Source organism: Rissa tridactyla, chromosome 2, assembly GCF_028500815.1.
Source record: "Rissa tridactyla isolate bRisTri1 chromosome 2, bRisTri1.patW.cur.20221130, whole genome shotgun sequence".
In the NCBI taxonomy this organism is placed as follows: Eukaryota; Metazoa; Chordata; class Aves; order Charadriiformes; family Laridae; genus Rissa; species Rissa tridactyla.
Window position 1 is genome coordinate 61580746 of NC_071467.1, and position 22173 is coordinate 61602918.

At 37.2% G+C, this 22173-nt stretch overlaps 1 protein-coding gene across 1 annotated transcript in view; it reads left to right on the forward strand.

The window, feature by feature from the left end:
* DOK6 (docking protein 6) overlaps nt 1–20910 on the forward strand; it is a 251558-nt gene extending 230648 nt beyond the window's left edge. The window contains exon 8 of the mRNA XM_054191773.1: nt 20530–20910. Within this exon, the coding sequence (XP_054047748.1) occupies nt 20530–20669 (140 nt within the window). The 3' untranslated portion in view covers nt 20670–20910. The remainder of the gene's footprint in view (nt 1–20529) is intronic.
* The last annotated feature ends 1263 nt before the right edge of the window (nt 20911–22173 follow it).

The following is a 22173-nucleotide window of genomic DNA, read 5'->3' on the forward strand; positions in this document are numbered from 1 at the left end:
ACAGTACAGCGGAAGCCTAAATGGAAACACATCTTTTTGAAACCATCTGTTCTAACAGATATCTGCAACAATAAAGGAAATAAAGGCTTTAAATGCTGCCGTGATGTTTTAAACCTTAAAGACATTTCCTATTGGTCTCTCCTTTTCTTCTGAGAAGCTCAATTTGTTTCACTTGGAAATAACTTAGCTGCCATGTTTGTTGCTCTTCTGTTTATGAGCTTTGGAGAATCTGAGTGTAAATGGCTTACCTATATATGAATATTTATAGAACAGAACCTTTTTCATGCTGGAAAGTGCTGGGTTGCCCTCTGGTGAATGTAACTTGTCTTAGATTGTACATTTTGTAACAGCATACAGGGCAAAACCATTCCTTTAGCGGCTTGTTTGTTTATTTGAGGGAAGTTGTGTGTGATTTGTTCAAAGACAATACTGCAGCGGCTCAGCCACAAAGCTGATAATCTTTAATGTTGCTTATTTATTTAACTGCAACACGTTGCTCTTATGATATCTTGACCATAAAAACGCTCAGTTGGAACAATGTTCCTAAACTTGTGTATTTAGATTGTACTCCTTAATTGATGCAGTCTATATAATGTTAACACTGATTAAAAAAGAAAAGTTTCTTACCAGGGTTGAATCTGTTGTTCTGTCAGAGTTGTAGTCTTTTGTCTGTTGTAGACAGTGAGTGCTGCAAAAAGAGTATTATTACAGTTTCATATCCAACAAATCTTCTCGTGACTGAAAGCTATAAGATTACAATGTCTTTGCTAACGCTGTGGTCAATATTTTAACTGTAGTCCCTTGCAGTAATGTTTGAAGACAGAGATTTATTCTAAAGTGAAATGCAGATTACAACTCTCAGAAATTTAACATAAAAACCAATATATGGAACTGAACCACAGTGGCATAAGCTGTCCCATTCCTGAAAGAGTAACAAAGAGCAAAAGTGACATGGGTAGAAAAGGCAAATAGAACAATTTCCAACCTAGAAGGTCAATGTTAATACATGGACGCCTCTGGTTTATCTTAAATAGGTAAACCTGTATGTGCCGCGTACTTGGCAAGCAATTCTGCTTAGGCATCAGAATTTGTGGGGCAGGAGGAATGGCACAGGCATCATACCTAATTACATGGCGTGTTTTATTGGCATATAACTACCTGGCAGCATAAATCTGTAGGAAGCTCATTCACTGTCTTTTTCCGTCATGCCTCATTTTCAGCAGAGTGATAGAGCAGGGAAAGGTCGCTCTTGGCCACCCTGGGAAAGGTGCCAGCCCCCGAACCGCGAAGTATAATTGCCCTTTAACTCAAGGCCGGAGGCACATGCTGGAAGAAAGATCTTTCTGCCCGAGTGTCTTCTCCCAGGAAAGGGAGACATGAAATGTCACACCAATTATCCAAGCAGTGGACAGTGTAAGGAAAACTGGCTGCCTTGTGAAGCTGCAGCCAGAACCCCAGTTACTGAATTAGGCTGAAGGGGTTTTTTATACTCTTGGTCCTGCACTTGGCTGTCACGCTACATGCGGTGCCCCAGCACGCATGGGGGAATCAGGTGTGACCACAGCAAGATGAGCTGCAAAATGAGGTTGTCAGCCTTTGAGGGGTGTGACGGAGCCGGGTAGGAACTAAATCAACCTTTGCTTTCAAAACCAAGGAGTCACTTCTATGGATTTGGGGAGCAATCCTCCTGAAGGAGGTGGAATTGCAGGACTGCAGCTGATGTCTGGAGCAGCGATGGAGATGGGAGTGACACCTGCGCGCGCAAAAAGCTGTGCTCCGCTTCAGTGGCGTGTTGCTGGTAGAAGAAAAATAATCCTGCTCATCGGGAACATTTCAACCAGAACAGGGATTTTGGCTAGTTATTTCTCAGCAAAACTCAGTCAGCCAAAAAGTACAACAGAACGTGAAATACAATATGCTATTGTTTTATCAGGAAATTAAATCTTTTGGGGAAAAAAAGTTTCCACTTTTCAGGTGGGAGCAGGTCGTTCTCATCCAGATGCTTCATATCCAAATGATACGCTTTTCTGGTGCATGAAGAAAATTTGCATTGTAATACAGTTAATTAATATTCACAGTTTTCAGCAGGTGTGCTAACTTCTTATGTGACAGTGGGACGTTCTGCTAAGTGCTGTGACACGACAGCAACTGTGATGAATGGAGCTAAGATATTAAAATCTTTTAAGCAGCAATGGTATTCCAGATGATAAAACACCAATTTAAAAAATGGATTTATTTAGAGGTTCTAAGACAGATAAACAGCCAAAGGAGTCCAGCAAGACACATTACAGGTGATAAAATGGTTAACGGTGTGTCACAGCTTACTATAGTTCCATATATTTCTCTTCATTTCCCTCAATAATATTTAGTATATGCTCTATAAAGCATCCTTTTTTATCAAGTCCCCCTTAAATGTATGAGCCTTTGAGGAACGCATAATAGTGAAAGAGTTTTTTTACCTGAGACATGGTCTGCGTATATGAAATAAAGCCAACTTAGAAATAAATCTTATTAAAAAAAAAAAACAGTGAAAGAATAAAAATTAAAAATATTAAAAATCTGTTAAAATATTTTTAAGCTTCTTGATATTGAACTGTGCACTCTGTAATCATAAAATCAAAAAATGATTAGAGTTGGAAGGGACCTTAAAGATCATCTAGGTCCAACCATCCTGCCAGAGGCAAGGACCTCCCACTAGACCAGGCTGCTCAAAGCCCCATCCAACCCGGCCTTTAAGACTCCCAGGGTTGGGGCATCCACAACTTCTCTGGGGAACATGTTCCATTGTCTCACCACCCTCACAGGAAAGAATTTCTTCCTAATATCTCATCTAAATCTACCATCTTTCCATTTAAAACCATTGCCCCTTGTCCTGTCACTATATTGCGTGATAAAGAGTCTGTCCCCACCTTTCCATGCTTAATGGGAAAATTTTGTGCATGATATTGCGATTAAGCTAAAAAACAATTTATGGAAATATGGAAATAGGGAATGTCTGAATCTCATCAGAAGTAGTTTTCCATCATCTGTTGCTCAACAATATTTGAATGATTTGGGAGTATTTTGGGGGGAAAATTAAAATAATATTTTCTTTAATATAAATTGATAAAATTTTAATATCAAAATTATTATTTCTCCATTTAAAAAAGTTGAGTATGTCTCTCTGTCATTTATCATTGATCAGTTTATCAATTCTTATTCAATCAAGTTGAACAAAAGGCAAGTGGCATAATGCCAGTTGACTCTCATTTATCAGAGCAAAAGTGTATGTTTGAATTCTGATAAAGACTAAGAATTTAAAAGATTTCTCAAAGATAAGCAAAGAAATATGTATACTTGTCAAAAGAGGTACAGTTATTCCATTTCATGAAACTGCTGAGTAAATAAATATTTTGTCATCTAAAATGAAAGTAATGCAAATTTAAACTATTTGTAAAAAAGAGTAGTATCTAGAAATCATTTGTGGGAGTGGTTTTTTGGGTGTTTTTTGTGTTTGTTGTTTGTTTTTTTTAATAAAAACAACCTCCTAACAATATATAATATTACATGTTGTATAATGTGAGAGAAATAAGTTAAAAAGTAGACTTGAGACAGCCACAGGAAACAAACTGGAAATAAGTACTTTACCTCAGCCAGCAATATTTGAAAAAATCATCACCAAGTCCCCCTATCTTTTGCATATGCACATTTACTATCATTTAATTTAGAGACAAGTCCTACTGCAATAGCTCTGCTTTCTAGTCGTTTGTAGTGAGGCAGGAGCTAGTTGCAGCAGATGATGCTAACGGGAGGAAAATAAGAAAAGCCTCTGTTTGAAGAGCCGTCCTCCATCTCACTAAAAAGGAGTCTGCTCCATCCCTGTGCCTTACCTTTGGGCATCAAGGAGTAAAGCGGGTAGCAGAGTGATCACTGTTACTACAGCATAGCAAAAGGAGCGTTTTATCCTCTGTAAGATGTTCTAGGCGGAAAGATTAGAAACCTGGAAACCTCCCAGCCCTATTCCTACTACATCATGGGTGGTTTGAGCAAGGAACAGATCTTCGTATTGGTTTGGTATTGCTCATAATTTGAAATTATTTTCACTGGTTTCATAACTTCTATTTGGTAAATTAAATATATATCTATATTTTGTTAGGAAAAAATAGGGCATTAAAAGAAATTAAAAGGATGGAGTTTTTGCAAAATCACACAAGTGGCTACAGCAGATGTAAAGGCTCCGATCAAAGGGTCATACTCAATGAACCAAAAATCACATCCTATTTTGAGGGAGAAAATGCTTTCTGTCAGGTAGTACCTCTGTTCTTAAACTTAGTGGAGTTTATTTGCCTCCTTTTTTTAATTCAAAGTTAAAATACTAAGGTAATATTTCCTTTTCCTCCACCCCAGTTCTTGCAAAGGTACTGTCGTCCAAGCACCTACATCACATCTTTTTCTTTTGCATGACTCGTACACAAAAAGAAAAAAGCATGTGCTGTACAGCTCTTTCTTTTATTTTATTCTTTTCTTTTCAAATTAGATTCCTTTGCTTTGGGGGGAAAGGAAATTCAAGATATTGTGACACATCTCTGCTGCTTTTTCAAGGCAATTAATTTTTAAAATGAAGAATAATAGCTAGCTGGTAGAAACAGTAACACTACATTTTTCAGTGCTCTCCTTGCTGCTACTGCTTCCTTATTTTTGCTCTTAAAGTAACAGTTTGGTAGTAATAGGGTGGTTTTGTAATGCATCATGGCAGTCCAGTTGCCTGAATTGTTGCTACTTAGCCATTCTACCAAACACTTAAAGATTGGATCTCCCCTTGCTCATTGCCTCTACTGGAATCCCTGGGTATCTTCTAAAAAACACATTTATAAGAGCAAAGCATATGGTCTCAAAGCCTTCAGCAGCAGGTCTGAATGTCTTCTAAAATTCAGATAGCTCCCCAGTTGTCTTTTGAATTCAGTTCCTGATTATCCTCTAATGCAAGTGGACAGACAGATTCTGCATCCCAGAAAAGTTCCTTTTTAGCATGTGATTGTCCTCATGAAGCCCTTTAAAAAGGCTGAAATGTTTGCTTGGTTTTGTTTTGACTTTCAAAGCAGATTTATGAAGCCAGGGATTGTTAAGCTGAGTATTCACTGGCTGACATTTTGAGCTAGTGCATCAGTTTCTGAGCTATTTTAGAGACTTCTATACCTAATCCTGTATTTCGTTAAATATCCATCATAAAGAAAAAAAAGTGGAAGCAACTACCTGTTACCTGGATCCCATTCTCACACTTATGAAGAAAAATATAAAATCTTAAAAGAACGCTCAGATCTCATCTAGTGAGAGACAGAGGTCTCCAAGAAAGATATAATACTCCTTCCTCTGTGCCTTAGTAATGCTCATGGCTGCAGCTGCAAGACTATATAAAGAAAATTATTTTAACTACAAGTTCTAGCTATGGGATGTAAATATGGTGATTTTGTGATGCAGAATCAATGTCCTGAGTAATCAGGGTGGTGCAGTTATCACTGGTGTGAGCTATAACATAAAAGATTTTAGTTCTTGTTCTTCTTTTGATATAAATTATTTATATTTTGTTGTTAATAGCATACCTGTTCCGTGAGAGCTATCTTACACCTCAGATTGAGGACTTGGCTAAGAACTCCTCAGTACTGCTTTATTGTGTTTAACAAGCAATAAGTTAAAGACCTCACAATTACTGTTTTTTAATTATTATTTCTCCAGGGAGGAGGAGGCTATAAAGAGATAAATTGAAAATAACTGGCAAAAGCCATTTGCTTTCTTCTTTATTTTATGAAATTGCTTTGTTAGGTATTTTTGGTTATTTTTTTGACTTAAAATTGTCCTCAGTATGCCCTTAAAGTAGAGGATATATATGTTTAATTTCAGTTTGGCTTTACTTTTGCAACCTGGAGCCAGTACCTTATACGGCACAGTTTTGCAAGCTGCCATTTTGCCTTAACATAAAAGTATGTCATCATGTTTCAACAGATATGGTACCTTCAGAGTAATTTCTACTAAAGTTATACTTTAACTTCCTTTTAAATCTCAGCTGATTTCCAGCTTTCTAAATTCCCACTTTTTTCCTGCTGGAAAGCTACTTGTATTCTGTTATTTATTTCCCTCCTTTTAGAGCTGTACTAATAAACCAAAAATTTACGTGCGAGTTAGTAATTTTTTCAGTGTGCATGAAGAAGTAGTACCATAACTCAAGAATACCGCCTCATATTGTATGCTTCTACATTATACGCTGCTCTGGTATAATAGGCACTGAAAGTAGAAGTAGCACAAAAAGCAGCAAGCCATGGTGGCGGAAGGCAAAACTGATTTTAGTCTCTTTTGTGTCCTAGTATATTCTGAGCAGCAATACACAAAAGGCTGCTCTGAATTTCACCTGCCTCTGCGTGGCTGCCAATAGCTGAAAATGACTGGAGCACTGGGTGGTCCAACCATACGTAAGAAATTCCCCAGATCTCATTCAGAAAATATGAAGTGGGTCCTTTATGTTACTTTTCTTTCCCTTCTGCTGCTGATGGCTCCGTGCCATCCGTCTTGCTCTTAGCTAAACTGCTACCCAACACCGATATCTTGAACATTCAGGCATCCTGTGATCTTCATCTTTGTTCACCTCATCATCTGTTAGCCGTATACTACGACTGCAGACACTCATAATGAATTTAACTTCTGCATTACAGCTCTTTCCAGTCAAAGCCAATAGCAAAATCGCCATCAGGAAAATGCCTTGCTTTAATTTAAAGACACTCTTTTCTCCAAACGTCTGTATGAAGTATAATTACTTTGTACATGTCATGTTCTGAATATCATTGCTGGTTATTGCCTTGTGCTATGGGCACTCTTTTTTCATTTCCTAGCTTGCTTTAGCAACACTTAACTAATAAGCAGTGAGAGAGGATGGAATGAATGTGCCTTAAGAGATGATATTTCTCTACCCCTTCCTGCTTTCAGCAGATTGGTCAATTGATTTGCCGGAATGCACTGGGGTTTGTCAGGACTCTCTTCCCGGCAGCTGGGATTAAGGAAAGCTGTTGAAGGGACTGCTGCTGCGCTGCTTTTACAGCTTCTGTGATTTGAGTGGCCACAAAAAGAAAACCAGCAAAAAAAAAACCAAAAAAACAACACCTCAGTGAGCTGAGGAACAGAAAAGGAAAAACACAAGATAGGATATTTACAGGTTTAATAACAAATTTCCAGAGAGAAGATATGTGGGTGGCAATTTCAGTGTGTCTTATTATTATCGTTGGTTTTGATATTCTATTTATTTATTTATTTGCTTATATGGATGGGGGAAGGAAATAAGTGCTTTGGCTTAATCTCTTTCTTCTGTCATGCAAGAGAGTAAAGAAAAAGGAACTCCTCCCATCTGCAGGCACAAGCGGATCAAGCATTTCGACACACCTTTTCAAGATTTACCTCTGCTCATTTCCTCTAGCTTTACACAAGTCTGATGCAAATGACACAGCTTGTTCCCACTGAATCACAGTGAATTCCCTTTCAGGCAAAAAAAGCAAAAGAACATCACTTGCATCCCTCAGTGAATTACAGCCATTGTTTTTTATTTCCTAGTGGGTAATTGAAGGCTTTTACAGCTAGAAGAAATTATTTATAGAGTCATGAAAAATGGATTAACTTTCCTGAGTGCTTCATTGATGTTTTAGGCATCTACTTTATTCCAATTAAACTTATATAATCTAAAATCAATGTACTTCTTTATTTTCGAGAATAAATTATAGAGGAAAATAATTTGTTTAGCCTCTGTGAACTGCCGTATTTCCACATATTTTATATATGTAAACTCTGCAAGGAACAAAAGAATTCAAAGTATTATTAAGCTCAATACAGACAGAAACCTTTCCTTTGTTCCCAGCACCTTCAGTGGCTGCACAGAAGCCAAGATTTGGGAAGCAACCTAGGAACTTTCCTGCTGGGTTAGACCTGCATCCATGCAATCAGCCGTTCTGCCACTTGCAATGGCTTCTACCAAATGCCTCAGAAGAAGGCATGGAAATGTGCAGGAGATCTTATGTATCTGTCCCCAAAATTAGGATTATACAGTTTCCTAGTAGTTAGAGAATTTCTAAAATTCAAAATACACCTTAATTATCTATCATAAAATTCATTTCTGTATTTTTTGTGTACAGTGTTTATGTTTCCCATATGAAAATTGTGGAATTTTATTTCCAATACATATCAATACATATCAATATCTCAAGAGAATACTTGGCTAGCTCAAGGCAAGTGGAGTGTTTAATGATCATAACTAAACTAACTTTAAAAAATACAATACAGTCTTTAGTAACGGAAAAAATCAGTTCTCAGTCTGGACACTGAACAGAGCACGGGGATGGGAAGATCTTCAGTTAAATACCACTGACTGGAAATGGTCCCTGTTACCATGTCTGCAATTAGCAATTAGACCCTTGAGCTAGCTCAGGATGGGATCCACTAAGATACTTATTCCAACCTTGCTCAAGTTACATTGGTTTTACCACATGGATCTCAAGTTCTCCTATTAACGATGAATTTTTATACTATGCAAATTGTTTTTGTGTTTGAGCCCTGAGTTATTTTAAATAGGCATGGGTTTTTATTTCTGTTTTGGTGAATCATGCCTGGGTTATCCTGAATAAACTGCTAAATGTAAGAAATCTGAACTAAATAATGTAAAAAGAAAGGAAGCATTAAGTTGTTATTCATTAGAAACTCTTCGAGAAGTCTGCTTGAGGCAGATGGAATAATGATTGAGAAACATCCAAAACTTAAATAAAAAATTTAGAAATATAAAAAGCACTAGTTTCCTCTAGTCATTTTTTTCAATCTTAGCTCAAGTTTCCTCTCTAAAATACAAAATAAACTCAGAATCCTAAATTACAATAGCATATTCGTAGCCTGCAAAATTCCTCACTAGAAAAACATTAATTACTTTTTCTGGTAGAGTTTTTCAACTTCATCTTGCAAACAGACGTTAAACATGTAATGATACTATCATTTAAACCGAAAGATTCTCTCTTGTTTGTACAACCTTATTTGGCTTACTGCTCCTTTTCAAAACACTCTGCTGGTTTTCTTCTTCCGGGAGTGCATAAGAGGGGTTTTTGCTGCAAAGAAGATAGCAAGAAGAGGGAGGGTTTTTTAACACACTTTTTTTCTATAATTCCACCATCAGTGATATTTTTCTGACTTTACAGTTAGCTATCAACATGCTTTCACTGGGTTAGCACCAGTGATGCATTTAGTCTAAGAAACATCTTCAATTTACAAACATGTTTAATGACTGCATGTCATTCAGGAGATTGTCTTTGTTATTTTAGTGTATCAAAGCATTCCTAAGTTTGTAGTTACAGTTTTTCAATAATTTCACATAATCCTTTTAAGCTGTTATAAGCAGGCATAATAAAAGGTGCAGTCTGTTTTAAAGAAAATCAAGCAACCTTGCATTTTAGATAAAATGCCTGAAGTCTCAAGTCTTATTAAGTTTAAGAGAAGCCTATAATTTCAAGTTGTTTTTTTTAAAAAAGAAACATTGTCCTTTCTTCTTTAGAACTGCTGGAGGGGTGTGTCTTCCTGTCTTCAAGTGTTTGAGGAAGCCTCTTAATCATTGCCAGAGAGCTAATTATCAGCTAATGCAATATTTTCACTTTTATATGGCATCTACTATTACTATCTCGTTGCAGCTTGAAATAAGATTAAGGCCCTCTAAAGAATATTTCCAAGGACTATTTCATAGAAAGCTATTTCATAGAAAGCTTAAATCTGAATAACAAATGGTTTAATAAATGCTTTCAATGCATGGGTAAAAAATAGAACAGATTTTTAAAGGTTCTAAAAACTGTGTTACGTCCCTGCGTATATTAACGTGAGACCTATTATCTTTTCTGAAGTTTGTTCATTGGTGACAGGAAAAAAAAAATCACAGAAAATCTTTAGTCGATTGAAGTAACTCATTTTATTAAACTGGGGAGTACATTTTTACCTCCCACAAACCACCCTCCTCCTCCTTGTCCCAGAAAAATACACATAAGCAAGACTAATTCCCCATTTTGCATCATAAATACTATGTTCCATGAATGAAAGATGTTTTACCAGAGTCCAAGAATTTTTTCTGTCTTTGGAGCACATTGCCTACAATTTGAACAATATTTTGTCCTCTAATACCTATTGGGAAGTGCAGCAATGGGATGACCCTGAGTTCTGTAAGAGAGGTAGAAGTGTATGATCAAAACAGATGATGACTTTTGCTGGTTTTGTACAGTGAGGAGCAGTAGCAGAGCTCAAATCGGACTGAGTCTGCAGTGCAACAATTTGCTGAGGTAATCTAAGACACAGCTGATGCTAAAATGAGTGGTCCAATTACAGCTCATAACCATTTTCAACTTTCCTACCTTTACTTTGAACAGCCCAGAAGTGGGGCTCGTCTGACTCCACAGTGAAAGCCAATCTGGCATAAAACGTTTTGGATTTGAGTTTGCTTTTTTGGTTGGTTGGTTTTGGTAAGGGTTAGCTTTGTTACCCTTTATCTCTTTATTTCCCTGGCTCTTGAGGTGTGCAAAAAAGTGCCAAAGGAAAGACTCAGCTGGATCATCACATTCACCCTGAATGTCCTAGACTTCATATTTTACATGTGTTTAGTTATCATATTATACTCACATGATAAAATTGTCTTTTAAAATGAATATTTGTAGATTAGGTATCCATTTGGGGCAGTGTAAATCCTTTATCCCCATCTTTTCCTATGTCAAGCATTGTAAACTATACCACCTGAAAATTTTTTTCTTTTTATATTTTTTCCAATCAAAGCTGTATTTTATGCACATAAAAGCATGGTGAAAAACATATTCCCTCAATCCTTTCAGACCAAATTTGCTGTCTGGCGTCAGACCTCATGTGCTGAGTTTCATTTTATGGCAATTTTTTTATAGGCTAGTTATAAATCTTTTTGAATGGAGTGTTTATAATGAAAATACTACCAGGCCAGGAAATACTGACTACACTAAACATCAGCAGAATTATAATAGCAACAAGACTGAACAGCACTGATCAATCAGCCTACAGTAGCACCTCATTTTCAAAGTCAGTATACTATCTCCACTTTGTACACTTTTTGTCAATGTAAGTAATTTTTTCCTTCATTTGGCTTTAGATACTCTACTATGAAATTAGAAATTCACTATTTCACTTCACCTCTGTAGTATCAGTAGAATTGCATTAGGCCTGTATAGTGTTTTGTGGAATAGTGTATCCAAGGGGAAACGTCAACATGATTTGAAGTGCAATAAATATTTAACAGTGAGATATTCCTTATCATCAAAGTGTTATGCAATGTATAAATTTGCATTTTTGCATTGCATTTTTTAGTAAGATGGTTCATGCTAAATCAGTAACATGTTTCGGGGTTGATTTTTTTTAACAAGCTATCTGATAAGATTCATGTCTTGACTGGGCATTTAGTTTGGCTGTGATAAAAATGCAACAAAAAACATTTTGAGGAAGGGAAAAGTGAACAGTGAGCTAACAAATCAGTAAACCAAGATTATAACACTACGTACATAGCCACCTATTTTAAATTACTCTGGTAGATGTGATTTTCAAGGATGTAGAATAAAATTATACTAGAAATCTTTTTATACACAGACATCAACAATCAGTTGACTCTCAAAATGACTTGCTGCTCTACATAGGAATCAAAAGCAAAAGATGACAGCAAAGCGGGTAGCTTTACCTACTTAAATACAGCAGAAAATCATTACTTCAGACAATGTAACTGATGCCACACAATTTTATCTATCTTTCACAGTTGTTTCTTTTTTTGACTGCCTTTATATTCTTCCCAATTTTTAGTTATTCCTTTTGTGTGTCCTTTTGTTGGTTTGTTATGTCACCGTAAGGCAAAGTACTGTCAAATAATAAATAATATTCTTGCTGGAGCTTTCCTTAGCTGTTTTATCTTCCCCCCACATTAGCCGTTCCCTATGCAATTAGGAGTAGAGCATTGTTTTCTTATTTCTTGCATTTTTTCATCATTGTATCATTTGTCAGCATTCTCATCCAATTCAAATGTTCCTTGAAGTGAAAGAAATTGTCACTTGCAGGAATTTCCCCTCTACCATTTTCTTTTTCTTTCCTTGGTATTACTAACATGGAATGTCTCAGGTTCGTGAAGTTTCTTTTTAGAAAGGCCATTAAGTTTAGAGCTTGAATAGGAATATGAAACTACCTGCATTTAGTATGAAAATGCTTAGTCTCTGTTTACTTCTGGGCTCAATGAAGTAATTTAACTTTATTTTGGACAGGCATAAAGTTCAGAAACAGAGTTGTTATTCTCAGAATAAACTTCACCTACACAACTTCTGTGGAAATGTTTTATGTTAGTTTCTGGTTGACTGAGTTTGTAGTTGAAAGGGTAAATTAGGCTGGGGATGCTCCCCACCCTGTTTAAAGTACTCAGCCTTTTCAGGTAGCTTTGTATCTAGAGTCTTAAGTAACTTGTTGATCATTTCGACACATTTCAGTATTAAACTGCACATATTTTCTCTCGAAGCCTTTTCTTCAAGGTTGTGATGCCTGTATATTTCATTATAAAACAAAGTCCTTGACCATAGTCACTTCTCTAACACATACAAATTGTATCACCTGTTTAATGATTCAGAGAAAACTACAACTCTCCTAATAGAGCGTGCCAGTCAGAAAGAACAGCTGAATGTTTTCTTTAACTGATTTAAACAAGGTAGCTTGTTTTCTCTTACAAAGGAAAATAGCTGAAAGTAAAGTATTGCATCATATCACAGCAGAGTTTGGGTTGGAAAATGGCTCTGGAATTGTTTCATTCCAACTACTTGCTCAATGCAGAGTTAGTGTAGATCAGGGTTCCCTGATAAATACTTTAAAATCAATAAACTTAAAGTATCACTGCAGAAAATTTCACTTCTGCAGAATCTGTGGAACCAAGCTCGGAAACCCTTCTTTCTGAGAGTTTTCATCTGGAAAATTATGTTTGTTTTGAAGAAAAGTTGGACCTTAGCCTAATTTTGTGTTAAGTGAGAAGATGATTATGCCTCCTTCGACTGTGTTGGCATAGTTAAGGAGCTGGACTGAGAACAGAGGGAGAAAGAAGTCGCACGTGGTTTCACATTGCGACATTAGCACAAGCGTAAAAAGCTGTAAAGATGAAATCAATTAATCTCTGTAAGGACCACTGGAGTCTGCGTATGGAAGACAACGTAAGAAATCTAAGTACAAGCTTACGGTCTTTATCTGCGTGTTGGTGCAGAGTGCAGGACTGAGAAAAATGCCACTCAGGTCAGATGCTTTCTTTTAGTTAATCTCCCTGCAGTTCAGGCGTGCAGGCATACAATTACTTATTACAACTAAAAAAGCACAAGTTGAAGAGATGTAATATGTAAAATAGATTACTTTCCCAAATATGTGTCATATTTTGGCTGCAGGAATGGGAGCAGAAAGGGGAAAGATTATTGGGTAATGTGAGATGTGTAGAAGTAACTTTCTTTTCCATCTCCTAGGTGGAGATGCTAGGTAGTAGGTGTTTATATATGTCTCCTCCCTTTATAAACAAACACACAGCAGCATAGAAAGCGGGTCCTAAGAATAAAAAGAACTAGAACAAATCCCCGATGGACAAAGCATAATGAATTAAAAGTATGGGACAAGGTAAAACCTATTCATCTTTGAGAAAGATGGGGTTGATGTTCTGATATTTCTACCACAGGAGCTGCATCAGTTTGTGATAGCTTAAGTAGGTAACATACAGTTTAAATGAAATAGGAGAGCAAGAATTTAAAAACACTATCTGGAAACACACGACTGCAATTAAACCAGCCTGACCTTTAGTCAATACATTAGTTTTAGTTACGTGATTCAAGATACTGCTTTTAAATACTTGCTATTTTAGGTAACAATTATTGCTGTTGCAAAGCCCTAAGGACATGTTATTTTCTTTATTTCAAAATATTGACATGTAAATGCACTCTTCATAAAACCCCAGCATTCTTGTGCCAAAATTGGAATGTTGAAAACTTTTTCCTTAACATTCAAAAATTTGACGTATTGTAAATTTGCTGATTTTAAACTGCCAGTCCTGCAAACGTCTCTGCATGCACATGTAAAATTTATTTTTTTTCTAGAGGAGGACTTGATGACAATGCCAAAAACTTTTAAGTTAAATAATAGTCTTACAACTCTGGAAAGTGATAGGGTACTATAAAAAGTATATTCTACTCAGATACTGACTAATCTTGATGCTGGGAAAAAAATAGTATTAATTTAATTTCAAATTCTAAAGAAAATTAAAATGCTATTTGATTATGAATAAAAAGAAAATATTTTAATATGTTGGGGGGATAACATTCACTCTCTTAATATAGTTCCTGTGTATTTTATGATCAAATTAAATTATTTTTGTTCAAAAATATTTCTAATAGATAAACTAAATCATTTTCTTAAAAATCTGTCTCAAAAATAATGTAAATTTGTTTCCTGATATTCATTTTCCCTTCAGAACAATAAATATTTGATGAAATAAAATCCAGAATTGTTTTAGAAAATATATAAGTTGGAGCCCAGCTGTGCTCCCTGGAGTTTTAATTCCAACTGTAGTTAAATTCAAGGGAAAATTTGTATTTCTTTATATGGAATTGAAACAGACCCACGGTTTCACTTTCAATAAGTATATGGAAATCAATATGCTGTAAAGTAGTTTATGCTATTTTTCCATTTCCATCTGCTTCCCTTCCATTGCATCTTTTTGTGAGTGACAGCATAATAATTGCTGTACCAATTAATGCCCTTCCAATCCAACTGCGTCGCTACTGCAAAATAAATGTTTTGCTTTGTAGCAGTTTGTCCTGCTATGAAACTTTGCTTTAGTTATTCCAATCATCTAACAGCAGAAAAGGAAAAGCTGCTTTGTCATCAACAGCTCAATAGAAGACACTGTATATTCAATACAGAGAGTTGGCAGAATTTTAACCAGTATCAATTTATAAATAGGATAACAGCAATCATTTATTTTCTGCCTTAAATGAAAGTATCCTTTTTGATGCAATAATAGCCACTTAACTGATTTGAGATTGTAGTAGGGTTTTTTTGAGGAACATTTTCTTTATCCAGAATAAAATGTGGAGTCTCTTTCTTTGCAACAAAAGCTCTTAGAGGATAAAAGCTTCCATCTGAAATAAGCAGTCATAATAATTTAGTTTCTTGCAGTAAGCATTTCATTTTCCCTAGTGGGCTTTCAGTGCATGGCTACAGTGCCTTTCCCATTTTGTCCTGTGTCTTAACAAAAAAGTTGCAAAGAACATTCGAGGTTGAAGCATCTCAGGACAGGCTTCACCACCAAAACTATATCTTCAGTACAATCTGCAGGCTTCCTCTGGTACAAATAGGAGCTTTCACTGCTGTTGGTAAAGTCCTTAGAGGACATAAATCTAGATTAAAGGCTGGTATTAGTTTTGTGAACTTTTCTGGATGAAGGGCTGCATTTATTGTCTGGTGAGAATTGTGTCAGGAAACAACATACAACTAACTCCTTACTAACATATCATTCCTGAAACATCTGTTAGCTAATTGGGTTTTTTTCCACCTCCTTGCACCATCCTTTGTGGATAAAACCTCATCGTCTCTGTTTCACTGGTTTCCACACTGTTCTGTTTATTGTGAACAACAGAATTTCCCTACGAATATTTCTAAAAAGAAATGATTGCTTTGCAATCCAACAAGTGTGTCCATTTATTTGGCCTTAGTTTGCACTGATTGACTCATAGACGTTTCTTTTGAACAGCCATGGTTTTCTATAACATTTATAGAAACATCTATAGCAGTCACAGAGCTCTTGTCCTCATGAAGTCTGAGAGCACTCGCAAGTAAAAATTTACAAAATGTAATACTAATAAAGATATCCAATTGGCTTTAATTTAATGATTTCAATTTTGTGCTCATAATCTTGCAAATGGAAATGCCAAATTTTATTTTCAAAAATAAAGTTTATTACCTAGAAAAGTAAAACTGCATTAGAAGAACATCATTTTGTTTGTAAAGTCATCTGTTCAGAGGTTAAGAAATCCCAGATGAAAGCTTCCTCTGCAGCTGCAAAAGTCTGCTTCTTTATTTTACCTAATGACTATCTAATATGAGGTACTTCAAAAGCCTGTAACAGAAGCTGAAATATTCTGGTTCTATTAATTTTTAATCATTGTACTGCAAAAATATACACTTATATTAGATCTTGTATTTGAAAAGATTAGTCACAGGGTTTCAAAAGTGGCGCTGCATCAGAGAAGTGAGTAGTGTGGTAGCAACCGCATTCACCTGCATTTGGTTGCATGTTGCTCACAGGTCATCATCCCCCAAACAAACTATCTGGCACCAACTCCAGTCTGAGAAAACTCCTGCCATCTCTTACCCTTGGCTGCGTATTCCTCCTCCTCCACTGTGCCAGTACAACAATTTGTAGGGCTCTTGCAAACCAGATGACCAAAGTGCTTCAGTCTACAAAGCAGCCTTTCTGTCGCAATGGCACAACTGAGGGACGGTGAACAGCAGTATGGGCAGAGGGGAGAAAGGGAACATTTTCAGCTGATTTTTCCATTACAGAAAGTGTAATGTTGAACCTTACCCATGGGCAGAGGGGAATTTTAACACAGGACTTGTACATCACAGATGAGTGCTCTAACCCAAGAATATCAGATGAGAGAGTCCCTTGAATTCTGGTGTTGGAAAAGAAAAGCATGACCTTCTTTTCTTTTCATTTAGAATAGAAAAAGGGTTCGCACCTGCCTTCTGGTTAAGAATTTGAATTCTGAATCCAACACAGAGAGACATCTCCCAAGATGCAGCAGTAAGGGAGGTTTCAAAGCTTATCCCTGGTTCTCTTTTTCTTTTTTTTTCTTCTTTTTGTTTTCTTCTTTTTTTCTTTTCATTTAGCTGAGTACTGCAAGTTTTCTCTTAGAAGTTGTGATCGATCTACTTATATGTACATCAGTCACTGCTGTTACTAGGATACCATTGGTTTTTTCCTCTAAAGATTTGTTATAAATAAGCACCATGTCATGAAATAAGATCTTTGTGTATACTGCCTCTGCTTCCAACATAATTAAGATGAGGAAAAATCTAATTTTGGTGTAATTTGCCAGGTTACATTAAATTATCTTGATGAATCATTCATACCTAATTGTTTTGGACTACAGCTTCATTGCATTCTATGATCCTGAGAGTAAATTTAAATAAAGGATGAAGTAGGCTGAATAATACCTTTCCAAGGTCCTGTCCTAGAACAGAAAAAAACCCAAAACATTTCATATGTAAGCCACAGGAAAAAAAGGTCACGAAGTATGTGTTAATCAAATTCCTTTTATGCTGACTTCAGAAGAAATGTAGAGAGAGTTTTGTATTCTTGAAAACAGCTGTGGTACCAGAGAGCTGCAAAATCCACAAACAGCATTATTCTTCCCTCTTAAACTTTTAAACCTCAAATATGGCACAGAAAATACTATTGAAGCATGAAGCTTAGAAAGCTGTGGAACTTAAATTCTTTACTGCAAAAACTTTTCCTGTATCTTTAGTTTCAGAATCCTTACTATTGACATAAAGTGTAACTGTGGAGACGCTGCAGTATTTAAGACTCCTTAAGGCTGATCAGCTCTATGAGTATTAAAATAATATTTAGTAGGAAAACAAATGAGAGAATCAGTTATCATTTAGAATTTCCAGTATGAGATAGACTAAATTAAAAAAAAAAAAAAAGAAGAACAGAAACATAAATTTTGGAAATTTACTACTTAGAAGTCAGGCCAACTTGGAACCACTGGACTATTTCATTATTTTGCCACAATTACTTTTTGATTCATTTTATTTAAATATGTTAATATAGTTTATTGTTTTTTTAAAAATAAGTTGAAAGTAAATATATTGCATAGAGCCATTCTTTCCTAAACTCACAAATTCTCTATTGCCCATAGCTTTCTCATTTCATTTGAACTCTATTCTTTTTGTTATTATTCCCATAGATTGTTGTCATTCTGTTCAGCTTGAGCCTCAACTAGGCTTAGAGTTTAGAGCTTTTGGTTCTGTTGAGTGTGTCTTCTAATCTTTTGGATCTGAGACTCTCTCTCTCTCCCTCTCTGTCGCTCTCTCACTCTCTGACTACATATCCTAGCAGTCAGGGAAAAAGTCACTCATCCTCATTAACCCCCTTCGTTACAGAATGGCTAAAATCAGCTTTATTATGAGATTTAGCAGTTACAAATTTTCTTTTAAAGAACAGTAAGATATGTGCTCGCAGCTGAGGCACACATCCGGGAAATGGAAGACCTGAATTTAATTTCCTTTTTAATGTTAATAGGTTCAAATTTGTCTTCTATATTCTAAGAGACTGCCTTGATACCTTGGCTACGAATTAGTAAGAGCACTCTTCATCACTGTATTAAAGCTGCAGTATTCTACAGAAGTGAATTCATAATGAATTATATGAGTTACAGCACATGATATATATAGGCCTGAGTTTAGGGTACTCCCTTGATGGTCAAGTGTCTTTACTCCTGCTCACTGTCACAGGACTTTTTGTGTTGTTTACATTTTTTGGATAAAATACATAAAGAGAATGGAGGAAAATGGTGCCTTGACATATTTTGTTTATCTTTATTGGTACAAAAGAGAAAAAATTTACATATCCAGTCACATGGCTGGATTAGCAGTTCCCTATGGCCCTTGAAATATATATGATTCCAGCTTCTGGGTAAAAAGAAAACAAGACCTTACATCCTTAGAAGGAAAAATGCCAGATTCAGAACACAAAATTAAAACCTCCAGTCATGCAATATTCTATGTTTAGGTTTGCATTAAATTAAAAAAAAAAAAAACAACAAAAAACAACTAACAATAATTGTAATGCAAATCCCAACCCAAATAAAAATAAAAATGTATGAAGACTTCACTTAATATCATGGTTAAGAGTTGGTCAAAGCAACAAAACATTTAGGACTATTTTCAAACAATGTGGTTCTGCTTTGCATCTCAGATGTTACAGCCACCATTCATTTTAATTCAGTTGATGCAAAAGTGTCTTGAAGCAGAAAATATTTAAACCTGGCATCTCAGTCAGATTTTTATAGCCAATGTCAATTTAAACCAGTGAATTAATAGTAAAAATACACATACAAAATTCATCCTGCTTGGTCGTGCTATGAAAGGGATTTTTATGACCATTAACATGCCACTGGGAATTCAGTCTCTGGTTTTATTGTCTCCAGTGTCACTGAGATGTACCTTTTATTCTATTTTTCATTTAGTTGGATTTTTTTTCTCTCTTGGTCCCAGTATTGCTCTGGGACTCATCTTCAGGGGGATCACTATTTTTTTCATTAAGCAGTCAGTAACATTTTATAGCCAAACTTTTCCAAATACTAGTTAGGACAAAGTTTTGCCAAATCTGGTCAACATCATTCTTGGATCCAGCACTACTGGGGTGCTCTTGGAAGCTGCTAGCTGTTTTGAAATGTTTCAATGTCAGCTGAGTTCTTCAGCAATTGAGTCTATACTCTGTTATGACTGTTCTTTAATAGCTCTTGTGGTTGTAGGAAAAATAAGATTTTGCATTTCTACATATAATAGATGTATTAAAGACATTTTTAAAAGCATTATCCAAAACCATTTTAAATCCAAGCTTCAATATACATTTCCAAAAAATGGAGAATACACATTGCATGAAGATATACACTTTGTAACTTCATTTTTTGTTAGTAATTAAATATCGATTTGAAGGGGTAATTTTGAGATAGGCAAATGATCAGGATACAGAATCAGGCCATAGGAGTCATCTTCTAAGTTAGTCATTGGATTTTTACTGGCTTTTCAATGGCTTTTCACACGTGGTTTACCATCTCGCTGCCTGCGAGTGAACAGGCCATGGTTATATGAGATTCACAAGCCCTTCTAAGGAAAGATCTCACGCATGCTCTTCCCAATCAGTGTTCTGCCATGTGGCCATATCCCACCTAAAGTTCATTTTGAAATGACAATGATGCTTTGTTTACCTGACAAACTAGCATCCTGTTTGGAAAACAGTAAGTACACGAGGCGGTGTTTGTGTGACATACCCCTTTGAAGCCACTTAAGCAGTGCTTCAGATAAATAAAAGTGCATTAATTCTTCATCAGCTCCAACAAATATAACTGAGATTTATAGGTTAGGAAATCTATGTATATGATATATTGCAATGAAAAATAAAATTAAAAAAAAAAGAAAATTCTGACCCTAAATAATGCCTGAGTTGGATCTGGGACCTTCTACCACTGATGGGCATCCGTCACTCGCTCCTGCCTTGCGCATGGGCAAAACCCTCTTCTGCAGCTCCAGCAAGTCCTGATGTGGCACATCTCTGCGGGCACCCTGCCACCACAGGGCAGTACAAAGTCAGCCCATCGGAGTCTACATCCATGGCGAAAGGCCTCAAGTGTTTTAAAATGAAACGAAAGCCCAGTTACATCTTTTGTGCCCGTGTCCCCGTCTCCGTAGGTCACAGCCTCGGCTCGGCGAAGGTGTCCCGGGCGCAGACGTTTCCCAGCTACCCCTCGGAGCAGGGTGAGGAGCACCAGCAGTCCCTCTCGCTGGCCAGCAGCTACGCCTTCAGCTACGGCTCGGGCCTGGTGCAATGACAGCCGGGGGCGGCCAGCCGAAAGAAGAGAGACAGTCGAGCCTGGAGCCTGCTGCCAGGGCCGGGGAGGCAACCGGCCCCCTCCGCACCCACCATTTGCCGTGAAAACTGATACCTACCAGCTCCAGCCGGGTCACCGCTGAGGCGGCAACCTGGAGAGGCGGCTTCCCCGAAGCAGAGGCTAAGTCTTTATTTATTTATTTTGCCGTTCCTTTTGTCGATACGTTCAGAAAGGAGGGGGCTTGTGGGGGGCGGGAGGGAGGGGAGGGGGACGCGTTCGTGTTGTGAGGAAGTGGTGGAAACAAACGAAACTGTGTTGGTGTGAAGGTTTCTTCATGACCGGAGAAGGCCCGTTCTGGGGCTCCATCGCAATGGCGCATTTGACATCGGGGCCTTTCTGCCCGCCTCCACCAGCAGGCCCGGCCCGTCTTCACCCGTGACGTTGTTAGGTCCTTGCCACAGCCCGCTGATTCCCGCTGGCGTCGCTGAAATGCCGCCGACTCGAGACAGAGCGACAGCACTGGCGGGGGTCACCTTCAGATCCAAGCGAGTTCGCTCATTACCCTGGAGGGTGGTCGGGTGTTTTTTGAACCAGATGCCAACGGATACTGGAGTAGCAGGCTAATACGTTTTTTTGGGAATAGAGTCTGATGCGTTAAGGTAAGGTTATTGCCTGGTACGGCTCTGATCTTTAATTCCTGGGGCACAAATTCATCCCTTACTAATACATGCGTAATTCTCATGATGCCCGTGAGAGCTGTGAACACCCATATCAGCAGCACAGTCTCGTCCTCAGAACTGCTGTGAAGTCTTCTTATTTGCAAATTACTTAGGTAACAATGCCTGCAAACCTAACTTTAAAAAGCGGGAAAACTGCTCCTCAGACAAATAAAAATGGGCCGCATCCCCAGCTGGCAACCGCCTGTGCCACGGCCAGAGACGGTAGAGCTGAGCTCTGGTCTTGTCTTTCTGGTCAGCGTTACTTTGATTTTCTCTCTTTCCTTCTCAGATTTCTGTTTTAGATGCACATTGTATCTTGTATGATCATGTGTCAAGCATCAGTTTACTTTGAAATGGAGGATGAGTACCTCTCAATGGAAATTTTCTGTCTTTGGAAGACATCTTTAAAAAATGAACTGTAGTAGGTGTGTTTGTAATCTGTAACAAGGGAATAAGCTGGAAGGCATACCTGGAGGTGGGGAACAAGTTTTATCTATCCTGAACATTTAGATTTTTGTAAGTGGTATCAAATATTTATGTACTCCTCCCAATGCCCTGAAATGTTTGAAGTTGTAGGGAGAAAAATCTGCCCTCTTGTTATGATCTGAGCAGCCTTGTGTTCTGTTCCCAGTGTGAAACAATTGCCATGATTACCAGAGGGATTCGTCTCATTAGTTGTTTCTCAGGACAGGTTGAGGAAGCGTACCAAGGAGGAGACACAATGACTCTTTTCCAGTGAAACAATCAGTTTTATGTACCATAATTTAACTGAAAAAGTGCTGTTG